Genomic DNA, 17953 nt, shown 5'->3' with positions numbered 1-17953 from the left:
ACAGCCGCAAGTAGTTTTAAACGACAATTTTTCCTTTAGAAATGTAATTTTGCTGTGGTACTGTTCTAAACACGGGAAAAATGTGCCACTTTACAGGCATACTATAGACACCCCCCAGGCTTGCTCTCGAAAAATGGCCTTTTTAAAAAATCTTTTTGCATTGATGCATGTCCCCTGGGGCAGGACCCGAGTCCCCAAACCCTTTTTATGGCAATAACTTGCATATAAGCCTTTAAAATGAGCACTTTTGATTATTCATGTTCGTGTCCCATAGACTTTAACAGTGTTCGTGTGTTCTGCCAAATTTTTTGCCTGTTCGTATGTTCTGCTGCTAACCGAACAGGAGGGTGTTTGGCTCATCCCTACCCCCATGTATACATGCATATACCCAATGAACTCACACCATTACAAGCTAAACAAACTAAAATGTTTTTAAAAAAACATTAACACGTAATGATATTTAAGATAAATTCTTTCAGAGCTATAACGAAAAATGATTGAAAAGTCTGTACGTTCTTTAAGCCGTGTGATTCAGCTCACACTTTTGTCTAGAAGCTCAGGTAGTCTAGACAGATTCATGAATGGATTTGGCAGGAGAGCCAAAAAGCACTTCTACTGTTCAGGAGCCAAGTCAAATAAGCCATTACAATGATTGGCAGCTAGGTTTGACAGAAAGATGACATCCAAACCCACTGAGCATTTTCCTGTATAATTACTAATATATAGATCTGTCCCATGGCAAATATAAATCACAGAATCTTTTCCTCTAGTCTGTTAACCTGGATAAAACAAAGATTTGTTCAGTTCCTATGTGCTCCATTTATAAGGTTGCAAATTGTAAAGCCCAAACCCCCTTCCTGACACATGCAAGACAAAGAAACAGTATAATCATCAATAAAATGGTATTTAATAGTTTTTTTCTTCAGTATGCACTGGCTTAGCATATATACACACACACATACCAAACAGGCAAAGCATTCCCATTTAGTATAATCAATATATTAAACATTTCCAATCACTTGAAAAACCAGGTAAAAAAAAGAAATCTACTGAAAAAGTATTGCTCTTTTGCCTTATAATTTGCAACCTGGAAGGAGGATATGCAGATACATGCAGGGCTCATGTACACTGGGCTTAAAAAAAAAAAACCTTGCTTTTACATGCACCTCTATGGTAGGCTATGCATCCATGCGCACATAGGCATTTACAGGCGCATTAGTAGAGGAGCGTTTACAGGCAAGTAAAAATAAAAAATCTAGGAGAGGAGCTTTTGGGCAGAAAAAACACAAGGCTCGTTTATGCACACTAATGGCTAGAACAAATTAATATTGTGGCCAATAAAGTGCATTAACTCACAGACGCACAGAATATGTGGCTTTTACAGTGTGCCAAACAATAACTATAGCAATCGTCTGACTAATGGCTAGATGAAAAAGCCAATCACAAATGAACAATGCCATGATCAAGGTGAGGGCATCGAAAAATCAATCTGGATTTGTAACACAATGCAGAAACTCTCAATGGCAAGGCTACCAAATGCAAACCATCTACAAATAAGCATTAGAATAGCTTTTTTTTTATATATTTTTGTGACATTCAACACTTTCCCATTAATCAAGTGCCTGCTTAATGTCACAATGTTTTTACTGCTAAAGCCCAGTACACAAGATCAGAATATTGTACAAAAAAATAATCTGATCGTTAGTACACAGCTGTTGTTCGAAATTTTCCCAAGGGACAAACGCGAAAATCGTTTCTCATACAATTTTCGTTTAATCAGAACAGTTTTCGTCCGAAAATACAACACAATTACACTATAACATATGACATCACTTCCGAATTTTTATTCTGTCGAACGAGAATTGTCATACTTTAGTAACCCATTCGTTTTCGATATGAAGACTAGCATCCAAAAAAACCCCCAAAAAACGGTGATCATTCGTCCGATAATCTCATTGTGTGCATCAGGCTTTACACTGTCTTAAAAGACATGTCTGTCACTAATTTTAAATGCATAATGTATGCTAAGAACATTTTATATATAGAGTATTCACTGTATGAAAGTGTCTACCCAATAAAAATTGTTCTTAAAGTAAAATGAGGTTTAAAAGTTTAGAAGCTTTAAAAAAGGTACTGTTTGTGTACAGCAGCTGCAAGATGATGCAGTATATGTCATGTGACCATCTTCAAAATTATTAGGACACATATCCATGTGAAGAGCCAGAGCAGTAGTAATTGTGAACGAGCTTGCGTTGTTGCACCTTCATTAGTTTCCTTTATGACAGAATTAGCTACTTGTATTGAAAATCTTCAAAGAATTAATAACAAATAAATGTTTCTTACCTGCAGTCTGAACCAATCCAACCTCATTCCTCTGAAGTCAAAAACTTCCCCGTCTTCAACTAGAAACAAAAAACATAGCACTCCGCTATTAATGCAACTCTAGATATAACCTTAGATAGATTTTAGAAGGGTACTATAAAAAGGATTTGTTCCACCATGTCCTAATGGAAAAAGGTCCAAGCAAACTGAGAATTCCACAACAAACTGAATCATTCACCTTGTTCCAGTAAGACCCCTTTCACACTGAGCCACCCCGGGCGTCAGCGGTAAAGCAGCGCTATTTTTAGCCCCTCTTTACCGTAGTTTTAGCAGCGCTATTAAAACGCTAGCGGCCGAAAGGGGGTTAAATCAGCTTGCAAAACGCCGCTTTGACGGTGGTATAGCAACGCTGCCCCACCGTTTTCAAATGGGGAGGAGCGGTGTATTCACCGCTCCTACACCACTGCAAAGAAGCTGCTGGCAGGACTTTTTTTGACGCTGCGCCCCAGTGTGAAAGCACTCAGGCTCTCACAATGGGTTTGCAGCTGAGGCTTTTTTCAGGCGCTATTTTTAGCACTGTAGCACCTGAAAAACGCCTCAGTGTGAAAGGGGTCTTATGGCTCATTTACACTTGCTTGGACTTCAACACACATTAAAAGTCCCTACCGCTTCAACATGCTTTCTTGATGCTTCGATGATGCTTTGGTGGTGGTGCTTTTTTTTTTTTTTTTTTAATGAAGCTTGGCATATGCCCTGTGTGTGTGCCGATCTCTCATTCCTGCAATTTCTCCAAAACAAAGTGAAGCTAAAGCTGAATTAAAGCCTCTCAAAAGCCGCAGGTGCTTCAAGCAAGTTTTTGCATAGACTTCTATGGAGGCTTTGAAGCACCGCTAAAGCGACATGGGGTATACTTTTTGAAGCAAAGCGAAAGCAAAGCAAATGCAGGGTGTAAACAGGATTGTAAGCTAAAAAATTTATTTAGTGACGGGGGGACTTTGACTGGCGTTCAGAGAGCTTTAACAAAGTGTGTCCAATGCCATGTTTTGAAGCAAGTATAAACGAGCCCTAAGAGACAAGAGGCCTATATGGGGAGTCATCAGCGTACACAGAAGGAACATGTAGCATGAAACTTTCACAGAAAGTACTTTAAATGCTTTAATCCAAATTGAAGTTCCAAACTTTTCTTTATAGTCCTATGTCATCATAGACTATAATTTTAGCTAAATTGACCATGGAAATGCTTGAAATCAATGACTTTATTGTAGTGAAAATGTACTCCCTGATTTCACAGGTTAGTGTTTAAAAAAATAAATAAATAAATGACACCACGATTATTAACTTTACTGCAGAGAAAGGAGTGCATTAGATCAGGTCTGATTGTAAATGCTTTTTAGAGAAAAAAAATAAAACACAAACAGGTTTAACTTATCAGCTCGTGCAACAGAATTGTACAGAGCGGCCTCGAACCTCCTTTTCACGGGTCCCCTACGGCACTCCCTTGCCGCTTTCTATAAAGGCACTCAAGCAGGCTCGCTCACCTCATTATTTGCGCCTGAGACACAGACCGTGAGACTCAGCCACGCCCCCTTAATAGCCTTGAGTGACAGCAGCAGAAGCCAATGGCTTCTGCTGCCTTAGCAAATCCTTTGGGACCAAGAAGTAATGGAAAAGAGCCACTGCAGAAAAAACGAATTCCAGCCAACAAGTGAAAGCAACAGTGAGCTACTAATGCTTTCAAATAAATTATACCTTCGCTACCACCACCTAGCAGACAAATCGGATTGTGACTTTAAGAAATGTCTTAGTACTGGAATTTTTTTTAAATAAGGCTGAATCCGGAATTTAGTCACTTTTTATGTCTGGCTTATGTCTGTCTAATGAGGTAGGTGTATGTCATCTCGTGGATGTGACTGTCATTACAATTCACAGTTTTACTGTGTGCCAGGAGTACAGATACCACTACACTCCCAGAGCTCTGAAAGGAGTGATGTCACTTTCTCACACAGCAGCCACCCTGCCCATTCTTCCTCTCTGCTGTCCATTGCCCGGTGGCTTTTTTTTTTGTAAATGGGTTTGTATAACACAAAGGGCTCCGTGACTGGGCAAGAGGAGGGGCAGGCACAGTACCTGCATAAGACTCTGCAGCTGCAGGAGGAGAGGCCTAAAAAGGTCCAGCATCGGAGGAGCGAAAGTATAGCAATAGCTGTACACACAGCAAAAATATAAACTGTAAATAAAAGAGTTAAGTCCACTAGATGGCATAAACCTCGCCGGACTTATCCCACAGTAAGCCAGCAGATTTTAAATAATTACTAAATTCCTGGAGTTCAGCTTTAAGCTTGCTGTATGTGTGAGGCAATTAACGAGAAACAGGTGCTACCAACAAAAGGAAATGTGGAGTACTGGTGCAATATAGCAAACCCTGGATGCATTTCATGGCTTACATTTTCAGTTTTGACTAGAGTACTTTATATCTTTAAAGGTTGTTAGAAAGTTAACCTGTTGTACACTGCCACTGTCTAAGTAAAAGTATAACTAAAAGGCGAAACCTTTTCTTTTGTTGTTTTGGATAGAGTCCAGAGGGATTAGAATGATTTTCAATGTTTATTGCCCTCTGTGTCCCCATTAAGTAGATTCACCCTCTCCATTTGTCCTGTTTACCATTGAAAATGAAAGTACAAGAAAATCCCTAATTTTGGGTTGCCCCCAGAAAAAGTAGTGTAGGGGAAGTTTTCCCAATGTGAATACTAGTACTGGTGACCTGGGGGTCCCCAAGAAATTCCCTTAATCTTGCAGGGACCTCTCACTTCTTGTTTGGCTATGGGACAGGAAGTGAAGGGAAAGTTCTGCAATTGGACATAGGGTTTACAAGGTGATTGTAAACCCTTGCTTTTTTTTTTTAATTTAAAATAACAAATGTCATACTTGCCACTGTGCAGCTCGTTTAGCAGAGTGGCCCCAATCATCCTCTTCTGGGGTCCCCCGGCAGCGCTGGTAGCTCCTTCCCACATCAGATAACCCCCTAGGAGAAGCGATCTCCTGGGGGATTACCTTGTGAGCGCATAGGATGCATGAAGGTGAAAAAACACAAGGGTTTACAGCCCCTTTAATCTATTCAAAATTATATATTAAAAAAAAAAAAAAAAAAAAAAAAAAATCTTTTGCCTATAGTTCTACTCTAAGCTGCAAAAAAAAAAAAAAAAAAAATGATGTCTACAGTCCCACCCATGAGCAGCTTCAGGGGGTCTCCTTGGCTGCCAAACACAGCTGTGCCTACGGATTACATGCTCCCTGTCAAATGACAGCATTTACCGTATATACTCGAGTATAAGCCGAGGCACCCAATTTTACCACAAAAAACTGGGAAAAGGTATTGACTCGAGTATAAGCCTAGGGTGAGAAATGCGCAGCTACTGTAAGGTGGAAAAGAGGGTCAACAATGCCCATTTGCAGCCTCACTGTGCCCATTTGCAGCCATAGGTCCCCCGAACTTCAAACTCGGTAGTTAAGGGTTCCTAGATGCCCCCTAGCTGCAGCCAAAATTTGGGGTCTCTGGACCCAAAAGGTCCCGAAATGACATTGCTGCAGATGGACACAGTTTACTGAATTTGGGGCCCCGTATCTCGGGGCCACTTGGTGCTAAGAACCCCCAAATTTGGTGTGCAAACCCAGTGGAACTAGCACTACAACATATCCGAAGCTGGGGTTCCCAGCACCAAGTGGCCCCAAGATACGGGGCCCCAAAGTTGGTCCAGAAAATGTCAAGCACTTTTCTGCAGCAGAGAATGACATTTTCTGAACCAACTTTGGGGCCCAGTATCTCAGGGCCACTTGGTGCTAGTAACCCCAGCTTTGGATATGTTGTAGTGCACTGGGTTTTAGGGCTGTTGAAATTAATCGTAACATCAATGCATCGCGATTTGACCATACACGATGTGGCATCGATGTTACGACCGGGAGCAATCGATGTTTGGATGACGTCATCCTCGCGCCGCATTATGCCCCACCTCCGCGATCGAACGGACGGAGCCGAAAGCCGCTGAAGAGCTGCGGGAGTAAGCCGCGCCGGCTTTTCACGCTTGCTGCCCCTGACTGACATCATCCCCCTGCTGCCCTGCGAGGAGCGACGCTGTGTGCAGTGCACGTTGGCGGGGACATGGAGCGCCGGTGGCTGGAGCTGCTGGCGGCGGTGGCCGGCTTGTGGAGCACGGAGCTCTGAGGAGGAGAGTGGAGCCGCGGCATATCAAGCCAGGTGAGGGGGCCACATGGAGGACACCTCTGCTCTTCCCCCACCTCTACACAGTGAGCATACAGATAGGGCAATAAAACAAAAAATTGTGTGCAGTGCTTTGTGCCGATAATAAATGCACAAAAAAGTCTTATTAAGTAGTGAATAAATATAGCCCTGAAATATATAATCTGTGATCTGATTAAAAGAAATATTTTGTGTATTGAAAGTAATTCCAGTGCTGAGTGTCATTCCTGATTTCTGGTGAATGATTTGAACACAGCAGAGCACACTCAGCACTGGAATTACTTTCAATACACAAAAGATTTCTTTTAATCAGATCACAGATTATATATTTCAGGGCTATATTTATTCACTACTTAATAAGAATTTTTTGTGCATTTATTATCAGCACAAAGCACTGCACACAATTTTTTGTTTTATTGCCCTATCTGTATGCTCACTGTGTAGAGGTGGGGGAAGAGCAGAGGACTGTGTGGATGCTGGTCGAGAAGGATGGTAATTGGTCCGTGGTGACACTGGGCAGGGGAGCACTATGGTAATAGTATTATATGGGGACAGGTTAGTGGTGAGGGGGGCGGGGTATTGGTCATCTTGGATAGGACAGTCTGTCACCTCCCTTACCACGTCCAGCAGGTCTGCAGTCTCTGACCCTCTCCTGTATCATGTCTGCAGTCTCTGACCCTCTCCTGTATCATGTCTACAGTCTCTGACCCTCTCCTGTATCATGTCTGCAGTCTCTGACCCTCTCCTGTATCATGTCTGCAGTCTCTGACCCTCTCCTGTATCATGTCTGCAGTCTCTGACCATCTTCTGTAGTCATTTGGGGGCAGTCTGGAGCTCCTCTTTAAGTTGTCTGCTGTGTTTACACTTTGCTACATGCAGGGAGTGTTGTATTTTTTTTAAGAACAGATAAAATGTAAAAAAATGGAGTTGTTCTGACTACTTAAATTTTTTGGATGAAAACCGTGCGCAGTAATTGTGATGCATCGTGAATCGTGGACCCGATAATCATAATCGAATCGTGTGGCCAGTGAGGATGCGCACCCCTACTGGGTTTGCACACCAAATTTGGGGTTCCTAGCACCAAGTGGCCCCAAGATACGGGGCCCCAAAGTCGGTTCAGAAAATGTCATTCTCTGCTGTAGAAAAGTGCTTGACTCGAGTATAAGCCGAGGAGGGCATTTTCAGCACAAAAGAAAAGTGCTGAAAAACTCGGCTTATACTCGAGTATATACGGTAGCTAGCCAATGTTGCTAATTTGGGCATTGCGATGACAATGCCCGAAGATGGGGGATTGGTAATGAGTATGACCTGTATTCTGGTCTATCATTAAGTATATTTAGATAATTTACTTTAGGTGAGGCAGTAAGAGAAATGCATTTATATTTTACCTTGTTTTACGCTCAGAGATGTCATTGTATTTACAAAAGAGGACATGATAATGGACTCATCTTCTGGGCATACTGAGAGATTCTGAAAATATAAAATAAAAATGATTTCAGACATTTATCCCACATTATTTTAATCCTACATCCAATTTACCTAGCCAACCCGTCTCAAAGATGTTGATGACATTACCTAAAACCTTTATATTTGAGGAAATGCTTAGCTAATAATTTCCACTTTTATTTTCCAAATAGAATTAAAGCAATGTGTTCTTCAAATCTTAGATGTAATAAAAAACATTCCTTAACATTATTTCTCATAAAAAAAGAAAATGTTCTTTTTTAGTCAACAGAAGGAGAACATTCTATAAAGCTACAGTGCCATCTAGTGTGCAAAAAAATGCCTTTATAAACAGTTTAGCTGCTTGATCACTTTTGTATATTTAAACTTCTTCCAGCAAATATGGTTATCCAGTAAACTATTATGACAGTAAGATATTCTATCCTATCAATATTTTCTTACACAATCTGCAGCAAATTTTGAGTCTTACCCATCATCCCTATAGATCAAGGGTCTCCAAAAGGGCCAGTTTACTGTCCTTCAGAGTTTAGAGGGGCCAAACTGTGGTCAGCGGAAGTATAAAAATGTCTTGCTGTCAATGGGAGAAGACAGTTTACCCTCTTAGGTAGAAGGGAATAGTGTCCCATCGTTGGTGTCAGTGGGAGGAATAATGCCCCATTTTTGGTATTAGGGGAGGAATAGTGGCTCATAACTGGTGTCAGTGGGAGGAATAGTACCCCATTGTTGGGTATCAATGGGAGGGAATACTGTCCCATCATTGCTGTAAAAAGGAAGCCATAATTGCTGTCAATGGAAGAATAGTGCCCCATCATTGGCATAAATGGGAGGAATAGTTCCCCATCGTTGGTGGCAGTAACTATGCCCCACTTTTGCTGACAGTGGAGCAAATGCCCCATGGGCCAGATAAAAGCAAGAAAAGAGCCGCAGATTGCTAAAGAATATTGTTTTGCTGCAGACATCAAATATGCAGCAAGCAGGATTTTTTAAATACAAAATACCAAAACACAGAAGCATGAACAGAAGTCAATAACTACTTCCTTCCCTTTGTTTTTAGCAAGTAATGCAGAGTAACACAGGCACAGAGGGAAGGGTGGCCTGTGTCTGGTTCCCCAAGATATGGAATTTAGGGGTAACTCAAAATGCTTTTCATCTTAATTGTACAGTACAGGACACAGACTGGATATTCATAGACCCTGGGATAGCCCCAATAAATAAGGGTGAGCAACAGCAAGGCAAACAGAGCCCAATAAAACAAAAAAGGTCAAAGACCCTTGCAGCTGACAATTGCATCTGCAATGGCCTGGTAATCCACCAGGTGTAAATGATAAAGCTTGATGCTTTAATGCTCAGGAAACCTCTATCGATATGGCAGAGTGAGCATGTAAGGGTACTGAAGGTACCATCCCCTTCAGAGTATAAGCTCTTACAAGGAGTTGTCCTATCCACCTGGCAATAGTAAATTTGGAGGCATGGTGCCCATTTCAAGACCCTATTTGCAAGATAAACGAATTTGCTTTTCGTTTAGAAGCTGTGACTTTTAAATAGACTGACAACTCTGATTACGGCCAGACAATGGAGGGAAATTTTTGGGATGCTTAGGAGCAGGACAATGACTTCATTAATGTGGAAGACTGATAAATCCTTTAGAAAAAGGGCATCTAGGTACCCTGTGACCTGGATGTCCCAAGTTATCAGGAGGCGAGAAGGGTTGCAAGCACCTTTGTGAATACTCTGGGTGCAGAGGATAGGTCAAAGTGTGACAAACGCAAAGTGTTTTTTTTCTGCTAATGCAAAGCGCAGAAATCGTTTATGGGGTGGGAAATGGAAATATGAAGGGAGGCATCTTGAATGCCTACTAATGCCAAGTATTCCTCTCAGAGAGGCAATAACTGACCTTGCAGATTTCCTGTGATCGTAGAAAGTACAAGTTTAGGAATTTTAGATCCAGGATAGGACTAAAACACCAATTAGGTTTTGGTGCCATGAACAGGTTTGAAGAATATCCTTTGAACTTTTCCTCCAGATTCACAATCACTTCCTATGATAGGAGATGCTCCAGGGCAGTCTGTAAATTTGACTTGGTTGATTTGAGAGAAGAAAACGATGAGGGTGGTAGAAACTATTTTGTACCTCTTTGAAACCACCAATAGAACCCAAAGGTCTGTGACCCATCTTTGTGGATAAGCCTTTTAGGCATACTTGTTGGGCTCCTTATTCCAACTCTTGTGCCAATAGGAAGAGCTGAATTTTGGCTTTGAAGTTGAAGAAAGTAGTGTGGGCACTCTGCATTTGATGGCAAAGAAGCCCCAGAAGAGAGGGGTTATTGATACTTTTGCTGCGTGAAAGAGAAATTCTGACAATGTTGCAAAGAAACATGCCTTGGTAAGATAGACCACTTGTGTGCCTGAGATAAAGCTAGCTAGAATCAAATGCAGAGATCGATGTTAACAAAAAAGGAAGCACTGTCGCTGAGCTGTTTGAGTGCTATGCATAAGTGAGGGTATTCCCCTAGGAGGAACTAACGGAGAAGGGTGCAGAAATGGGGTAAGCTTGTTCGAGCAACTATACAAACCAAGATGTCGATCATCCTGTAGAGAAGACCGCATGGCAAAACGGTGAAAGTGCCTGAGTAACCTCTATGGGCTCTTGGAGGAAGTTGTAATAGTTTGTGACAGAACACCCCCACAGTGATTCACTTGAGGCTAAGGCCTGAATGGTGGAAATTTTACCACCAAGTTTGAAAGTTCAAACACTCAATACAGTCAGATAAGTCAATTACAATTCCCAATTTTCTGATTTAAAATCATAAAAAATGAATACTATTCAGGAGACACTAATAAGTGTACTGCAAGTTATAACAGGACAGACCTGTCTTACCTTTTCACATTGCTGGTCCCTGTATGGGAGTGGGCATACTCCAGGAGAGGTCCTCGGAACCATTGGAACAGACCACAGCCCTGGACCCTGCAGCTAACTAAATGTGTTGCACTAAGTTTTGCAGTGAACACCAAGCAAGATCCGGTGCCCAAAGCAACATTACAGGCCACAGTATTACCGAGGTTGCACCAAGCCAGATAAATTGCTTCTTATGTTCTAGTATAAGACAGTAAAGATTTGTTTGAACAGTTGCCAAGTAAATAACAACTAGTTAAGCATAGAGGCTTCTCTATAAGGGTAAAGAGGAATATCACCTACAGGGCACTAGCAAAAAACAAATTTGGGTAGGCTAACAAGGGTCAAAAAGCTTTGCTAGTGTCCAGTCACCTGAAGGTAACAGCCTATACTCCAGGGTCTATTAACATCCATCTTGTGTTCTGTAATGTACAATTAAGATGAGCACTTCAGAGTGCACACCCGGCCCTTACGCATGATTTTCAGCAAACATGACCATAACCCTGCTCTTTAGTGTTCCACATGGTCATGCCCAGACCTGCTGACAGGTTGCTCAGGTCTTGAATACTGTTCTGTGAGATGCAGGCATGGGGATTTGGTAAGGCTACCACTACCTGGAAGATATTTACATAGGCACTTTATGGAGGGATAGAGGGTGATAAAAGAAATGCTGCATTAAAGTTATTAGAGGATAAGTTCACCTTTACAAAAAAACGCTGCACATTTTTTTGCAGGTAAAAAAAATATGCATTTATTATTTTTTTGTTAGATATCTGTAAAGCATTGCACCCACGAACAGCAGATCATGTGTGTAAGGCCACGGTCCTGCTGACTGACTGTGTAGCTATTTGCCTGTACCTCTGATATGGGCAGGTCGTTACACTATGACAGGAAGCCTGAGCATTTGCTACTCTAAACCTGGATATATCTTTCAGCATTGATGGTGCATTTTCAGATGTGCAAGCTGCCCATTCTAAACACACGAATGCATCCCCATACCATCAGGGATGCAGGCTTTTGAATTTGGTGTTGATAAGCCAAAAAGGTCCCTTTCCTCTTTAGTCCAGAGGATGTGGTGCCCATGGTTGCCAAAAAATATCACATTTCGATTTGTCTGAAAACAGAGCAGTTTTTCACTTTGCAACAGACCATTTTAAATGAGCTTTGGCCCAGAGAAGACGGTAGCGTTTTTGGATCATGTTCAGATATGGCTTCTTCTTTGCATGATAGAGCTTTAACCTGTATTTTTGGGTGGCATGGCAAACTGTGTTCACAGGGATTTTTGGAAATATTCCTGAACCCATGCAGTGGTACCCATCACGGAATCATATCCGTTTTTAATGCAGTGCCATCTGTGGGCCCAAAGATCATGAGCATCCAATATTGCGTTTCCGCCTTATCCCTTGCACACAGATTTCTCCAGATTCTCATAATATTTGGTTGATGTGATGTACTGTAGATGTAGATTTAAAGTCTTTGCAATTTTACATTGAAGAACATTATTCTGAATATGTGTGACAATTTTTTTTAGATGCAGCTTTTCGCAGATTGGTTAAACTCTGCCCATCTTTAATTCTGAGACACTCTGACTCTCTAAGATGCTCTTTTTATCCCCAATCATGGTACTGACCTGTTGCCAATTAGCCAAATTAGTTGCCAAATGCTCTTTCTTGTTAGTACCAGTTAGTTAAATTGCCAGCTTTTTTGTTGCCCTGTCCCAACTTTGAGACATGCTGCCGCCATAAATTTCAAAATCACCTTTTTTTTTTTACTTAAAATGGTACTTTTTTTAAAAAAAGTTTAAGCATTTAATGTGTTTTCTATTTTCTAGTGTGAAAAACATAAGGGTTTATGAGATGTGCAACTCATTGCATTCTGTTTTAATGTAGATTTTACCATTTTGGAATTGGGGTTGTAAGCTGTTGCACTACCTATATGTTTTCAATTCTAAAGAGCACACAGTAAAAATATAATTTGTGTCACGAGTTTCAGGTTTCGATTTTCATTTTTTCCCACAGTCTCTCTTAGATTTTTACTAATGTATAAAGTGGCAAACTTGTGACTTTAGTCCATCATTATTGCTATAAAATCAACCACCTACACGAAGTGATAATCAAAGATGCCAAAACAAAAATGGCAAATATACTGTATGTAGCCCACATCCATTGCGTCCTTACCTGTACCAACTCGTTAAGGACCACTGCATCGAAGCCAGACAAGTACTGTACATAGTATCTCTGCATCACAGGTCCATATTTCCTGACATGCGCCCGAAGTTCTTCCATGTAAAAAATAAGCTCAGCAATGTGCCTGTGTGGAACATTAACACCAAAATTATACCCGTGGAGACTGCAAGTATGTTTTGGCTAAACTAGCATTCAACCTTGTCATACCAACATTTAAAGCATACATAACAATTTTTGAAAAACTCCATTTTGTCACTTTGAAGAAAAAACTGAATACTACGAAAAATATATAGTTTAACAATAGGTAAATTTGGTATTTAACCAATGAGTAAGAAAGCATAACTATGTATTAGGAGACTCCTTAACAAAACCTACAAATATGACTAATCACTATTACTCCAGATGGTAATATAGGGCATTTTTTTATTATTTAAAAAAAATTTTAAAAAGGGAACCCTCCCTGCTTCTCGAATCTGCATCCCCAAAGGCAAATTGTTCAAATTGATACACTATAATAATTGCATTCACTTCAATTTCATAGAGATTACCAAAGCATATGCAGATTAAAGTGCAAGCAAAGCGATTTTTTTTTTTGGAGTCCATTGAAAGAGACAGGAATTCAGAAACCGCTACAGGTGATAAAGCCACCTACAGGATTGGATACTGGCAAACAAAAAAATTGTAAGCCAGTGCAAGTACAACCCCCTCCTCTACCCAGCATGCCTCAGTTTTGTGGGAAAAATAAAATAAACACCCAGAGGGGTGGAGCCTGTGTCCTCCAATGAATTCTAAAAAAGGTTTGTATGGTAAGAGCAATACTACTATTTTCTCTCTCGACCATAGAGGAACACAGGAATTCAGATACAGTCAGGGTATGCAAAAGTAGTCTGAGGGTGGGCAACACGGCAACAAGCACTAAAAGGCCTCTCGAAGACCACTGGATATTGTCTACAGCCCAGGACTGGCATGAAGGACCAACACCCTAATCTGAAAAAAAAGTAGAACCCCCTGCCACATAAGGAAACCTGTCAACACTGCCAAAGATAGCAAGGAAAATCAACCTGATGTTTCAAGGATTAACAAAGTTTTTCACCAGAGGGAACAACTACACGGAAGGGAACCCCAACAGTGGAAGCAAAAAGAAAGCTCACTGAAACAGGTTGAACAATAAATTCCTGAACAGAGAAGAAGAAATAGGATTTTTTAAAACAGCTTACCTGTAAAAACCTTTTCTTTCGAAGGACATCACGGGACACAGAGCCACAGTAATTACTGATGGGTTATATAGGTATCACTGGTGATTGGACACTGGCACACCCTATCAGGAAGTTCAACCCCCTATATAATCCCTCCCCCTTGCAGGGATACCTCAGTTTTGTAGCCAAGCAATATAGTGTATTAGAAGAGGGGCGGGACCTCTGTGTCCCGTGATGTCCTTCGAAAGAAAAGGATTTTACAGGTAAGCTGTTTTAAAAAATCCTATTTTCTTTCTCGAACATCACGGGACACAGAGCCACAGTAATTACTGATGGGATGTCCCAGAGCAATGCTACCTGAGGGGGGGGAACCACGACCAAGTAGGGTGCAATCAGACCTGAGGACCCTGTACCGCTGCCTGCAGCACACTACGCCCAAAGGCGATATCCTCATGCCTTCTCACATCCACCTGATAGAATCTGGTGAATGTATGAACTGAAGACCAGGTTGCGGCCTTGCAGATTTGAGCCATAGAGGCCCGGTGATGCACTGCCCAAGAAACACCAATAGCACTTGTGGAATGTGCCCTGATCTGAAACGGAGGAATCTTCTGTTTCAAACCGTAAGCTTGAATGATCAACTGTCGAATCCATTTAGAAATGGTAGCTTTTGACGCTGCCTGTCCTCTATTGGGACCCTCTGGCAGCACAAACAAAACATCGGTCTTGCGGATCTGAGTAGTTGCCCCTAGATAGGCCTTAACTGCTCTTACTACATCCAATGAATGTAGAGATCTCTCTTCCGGAGAACAGGGATCTGGAAAAAAGGAAGGTAGAACAATGTCTTGGTTTAAATGAAAATCAGAAACCACCTTCGGTAAAAAACTAGGATGAGGGCGTAGTACCACTCTATCCTTGTGTATAATCAAATAAGGCTCCTTACAGGAAAGAGCTGCTAATTCTGATACTCTTCTAGCAGAAGAGATGGCCACCAGAAAAATTAATTTCCTTGTCAACAAGACCAAAGGAATCTGACTTATTGGTTCAAAAGGCTGTTTCTGTAACACAGCCAGGACCAAATTCAAGTCCCAGGGGTTTAGGGGCGCTTTAACCGGAGGATTAAGACGCATCACCCCCTGCATAAAGTTTCGGACCAAAGAATGCGAAGCAAGTGGCCGCTGAAATAATACTGATAAAGCAGAAACCTGGCCCTTGATGGTACTCAAGGCCAGCTTCATCTCTAATCCCATCTGTAGAAAATCAAGGATTCTACCTATGACATATTTCCTGGGATGCCAACCTCTGGATTCACACCAGGTTATATAAGCCTTCCAGACTCTATGATAAATCATCCTGGAAGCTGGCTTCCTTGCATTAATCAAGGTATATATGACAGGACCTGAGAGCCCACGACTCTTCAGAACGTGGGTCTCAATAGCCAAACCGTCAAATTTAGCGTTTGTAAGGCAGGATGGAACACTGGACCTTGAGATAACAGGTCTGGGCGTACCGGTAGGGTCCACGGGGAACCAGTCATCCTTACTATTTCTGCATACCTAGTCCTTCTGGGCCAAGCGGGGGCCACCAGAAGTACCGACTTCCTTTCCTGCCTGATCCTGCGAAGGAGTCGTGGTAGTAGCAGAATAGGCGGGAATGCGTAAATCAGTGAGAACCGATGCCACGGAATCACCAACGCATCCGTCCCGCATGCAAGAGGATCTTTTGTCCTTGCCACAAATCTGTCTATCTTTTTGTTGAATCGGGATGCAAAGAGATCTACATCTGGAACCCCCCATCTTTGGCATATGGCCCAAAAGACGTCGGGATGCAGAGACCATTCCCCTGGAAGTAACTGCTGGCGACTTAGATAGCCCGCCTGTCAATTCTCTATTCCCGGGATGAAAACTGCCGATATGCATGGCACATGCATCTCTGCCCAGACTAAGATCTGGTTCACCTCTTTTTGAGCAGCTCGGCTCCGGGTGCCTCCCTGATGATTGACATAAGCCACTGCTGTGGCATTGTCGGACTGGATCCTGACCGGACAACCCTGTAGCCTGATAGTCCAGGCTTTTAGAGCTAGATGTATCGCCCGGATCTCCAGAATGTTGATGGGTAGGGTCCTCTCTGTCTTGGACCCTACCCCTTGGACCGCAGCCTGTTCCAGAACTGCTCCCCAACCTGACAGACTGGCATCTGTTGTTACCACCGTCCAGGTAACCGGTAGAAAGGATTTCCCCTTCTGCAGGTTTTCGGGTATGAGCCACCAATTGAGGCTCTGACGCACCGCATGCGACAGGTGCATCGGAAAGTCTAATGCCTGAACCTTCTTGTTCCAGGTCGACAGAATACTGTGTTGCAGCATTCTTGAGTGAAACTGAGCATAGGGAACTGCTTCGAATGAAGACACCATCTTCCCTAGTAGCCTCATACAAAGGCGGACTGAGGGACCCTTCTTGGTCCTTACTGTCAGAATCAGCTCTCTCAAAGCAGTGATCTTTGCCTGGGGTAGAAATATTTTCTCCTGGCTTGTATCTATAATCAGACCTAAATACTCCAGTCTTCTTACTGGTTTTAGGAAAGACTTTTCTAAGTTGAGGATCCAACCCAGGTGTTCTAGATACCTGACCGTGGTCCTCAAGTTTCCATTCAAAGAGGCTACCGACCGGTCTATCAAGAGCAGGTCGTCTAGGTATGCTATGACAGCTATACCCTGAGCCCTTAATCTGGCCAGAGGAGGAGCCAAGATCTTTGTGAACACTCGAGGTGCAGTGGCTATCCCGAAAGGCAGAGCCACAAACTGGAAATGGCGCCCTCCTACCTCGAAGCGCAGAAACTTCTGATGAGCAGGAAAAATGGGCACATGCAGATATGCATCTCTGATGTCTATTGATGCCAGAAATTCTCCTCCCTGCAGGGTGGGAACTACTGTTCGAATTGATTCCATGCGGAAGGATTGAATCCTTAGGAATCGGTTCAGATCCCTTAAGTCCAAAATGGGCCTGACATCCCCATTTGGCTTTTGGACCGTAAAAAGGTTGGAATAGAAGCCCAATCCCTGGTCCTTTGCGGGAACTATCATAATGACCTCCTGCGACAAAAGTCGCTCTAACGCTAGAAGGAGCGACTGCTTCTTCTCTGGGTCTCTAGGAACATTTGATCTGAGGAACCGAGGAGAAGGGAATTCCTGAAACTCCAGCTTGTACCCTAAGGTTACCGTGGAGACTACCCATCTGTCCTGGAAGTCCTCGTGCCAGAGCTCTGAGAACTGTCGCAGTCTTCCCCCCACTCGAGTGAGCGGGGGCGCCCCCTCATGCAGAGGTCTTAGTGTTTTGCCTAGTAGGCTTCTTTCCCCAGGACTTCTTTTGTCCCTGGGGTTGACTCTTGTCTCTGGACCACGATGGAGGCGGCCGTCGAGACTGCCTGGAGGCTGAAGCCCCCGGCGCTGGGGAAAAAGTCCGTTTGAAAGAGGGACGCTTACTCTTCTTCTTGACAGGTAAGAGAGTGCTTTTCCCACAAGAGATTCTCTTGATATAGTTATCCAAGTCCTCTCCAAACAACCTTGCACCACGAAATGGAAACCCAGCCAGTAGCTTCTTACATGGTGCTTCGGCTGACCAATTTTTCAACCATAGGGT

The 17953-nt window shown here is 42.5% G+C and overlaps 1 protein-coding gene across 4 annotated transcripts in view; it reads right to left on the bottom strand.

Annotated features, from left to right (window-relative positions):
- The window catches only part of NCKAP1 (NCK associated protein 1), a 221324-nt gene that overhangs the window by 80229 nt on the left and 123142 nt on the right, over positions 1-17953 (bottom strand). For all 4 annotated transcript variants that reach the window (XM_073633731.1, XM_073633733.1, XM_073633732.1 and 1 more), the window contains 3 exons: positions 13111-13243; positions 7966-8047; positions 2344-2402 (listed from right to left, as the gene is read on the bottom strand). In XM_073633731.1, the coding sequence (XP_073489832.1) occupies positions 2344-2402; positions 7966-8047; positions 13111-13243 (274 nt within the window). The remainder of the gene's footprint in view (positions 1-2343; positions 2403-7965; positions 8048-13110; positions 13244-17953) is intronic.

This window comes from Aquarana catesbeiana, linkage group LG06 (genome assembly GCF_042186555.1).
Source record: "Aquarana catesbeiana isolate 2022-GZ linkage group LG06, ASM4218655v1, whole genome shotgun sequence".
Classification (NCBI taxonomy): Eukaryota; Metazoa; Chordata; class Amphibia; order Anura; family Ranidae; genus Aquarana; species Aquarana catesbeiana.
Note: the sequence above shows the minus strand (reverse complement) of the source record. Positions and strands in the feature narration are given on the sequence as shown.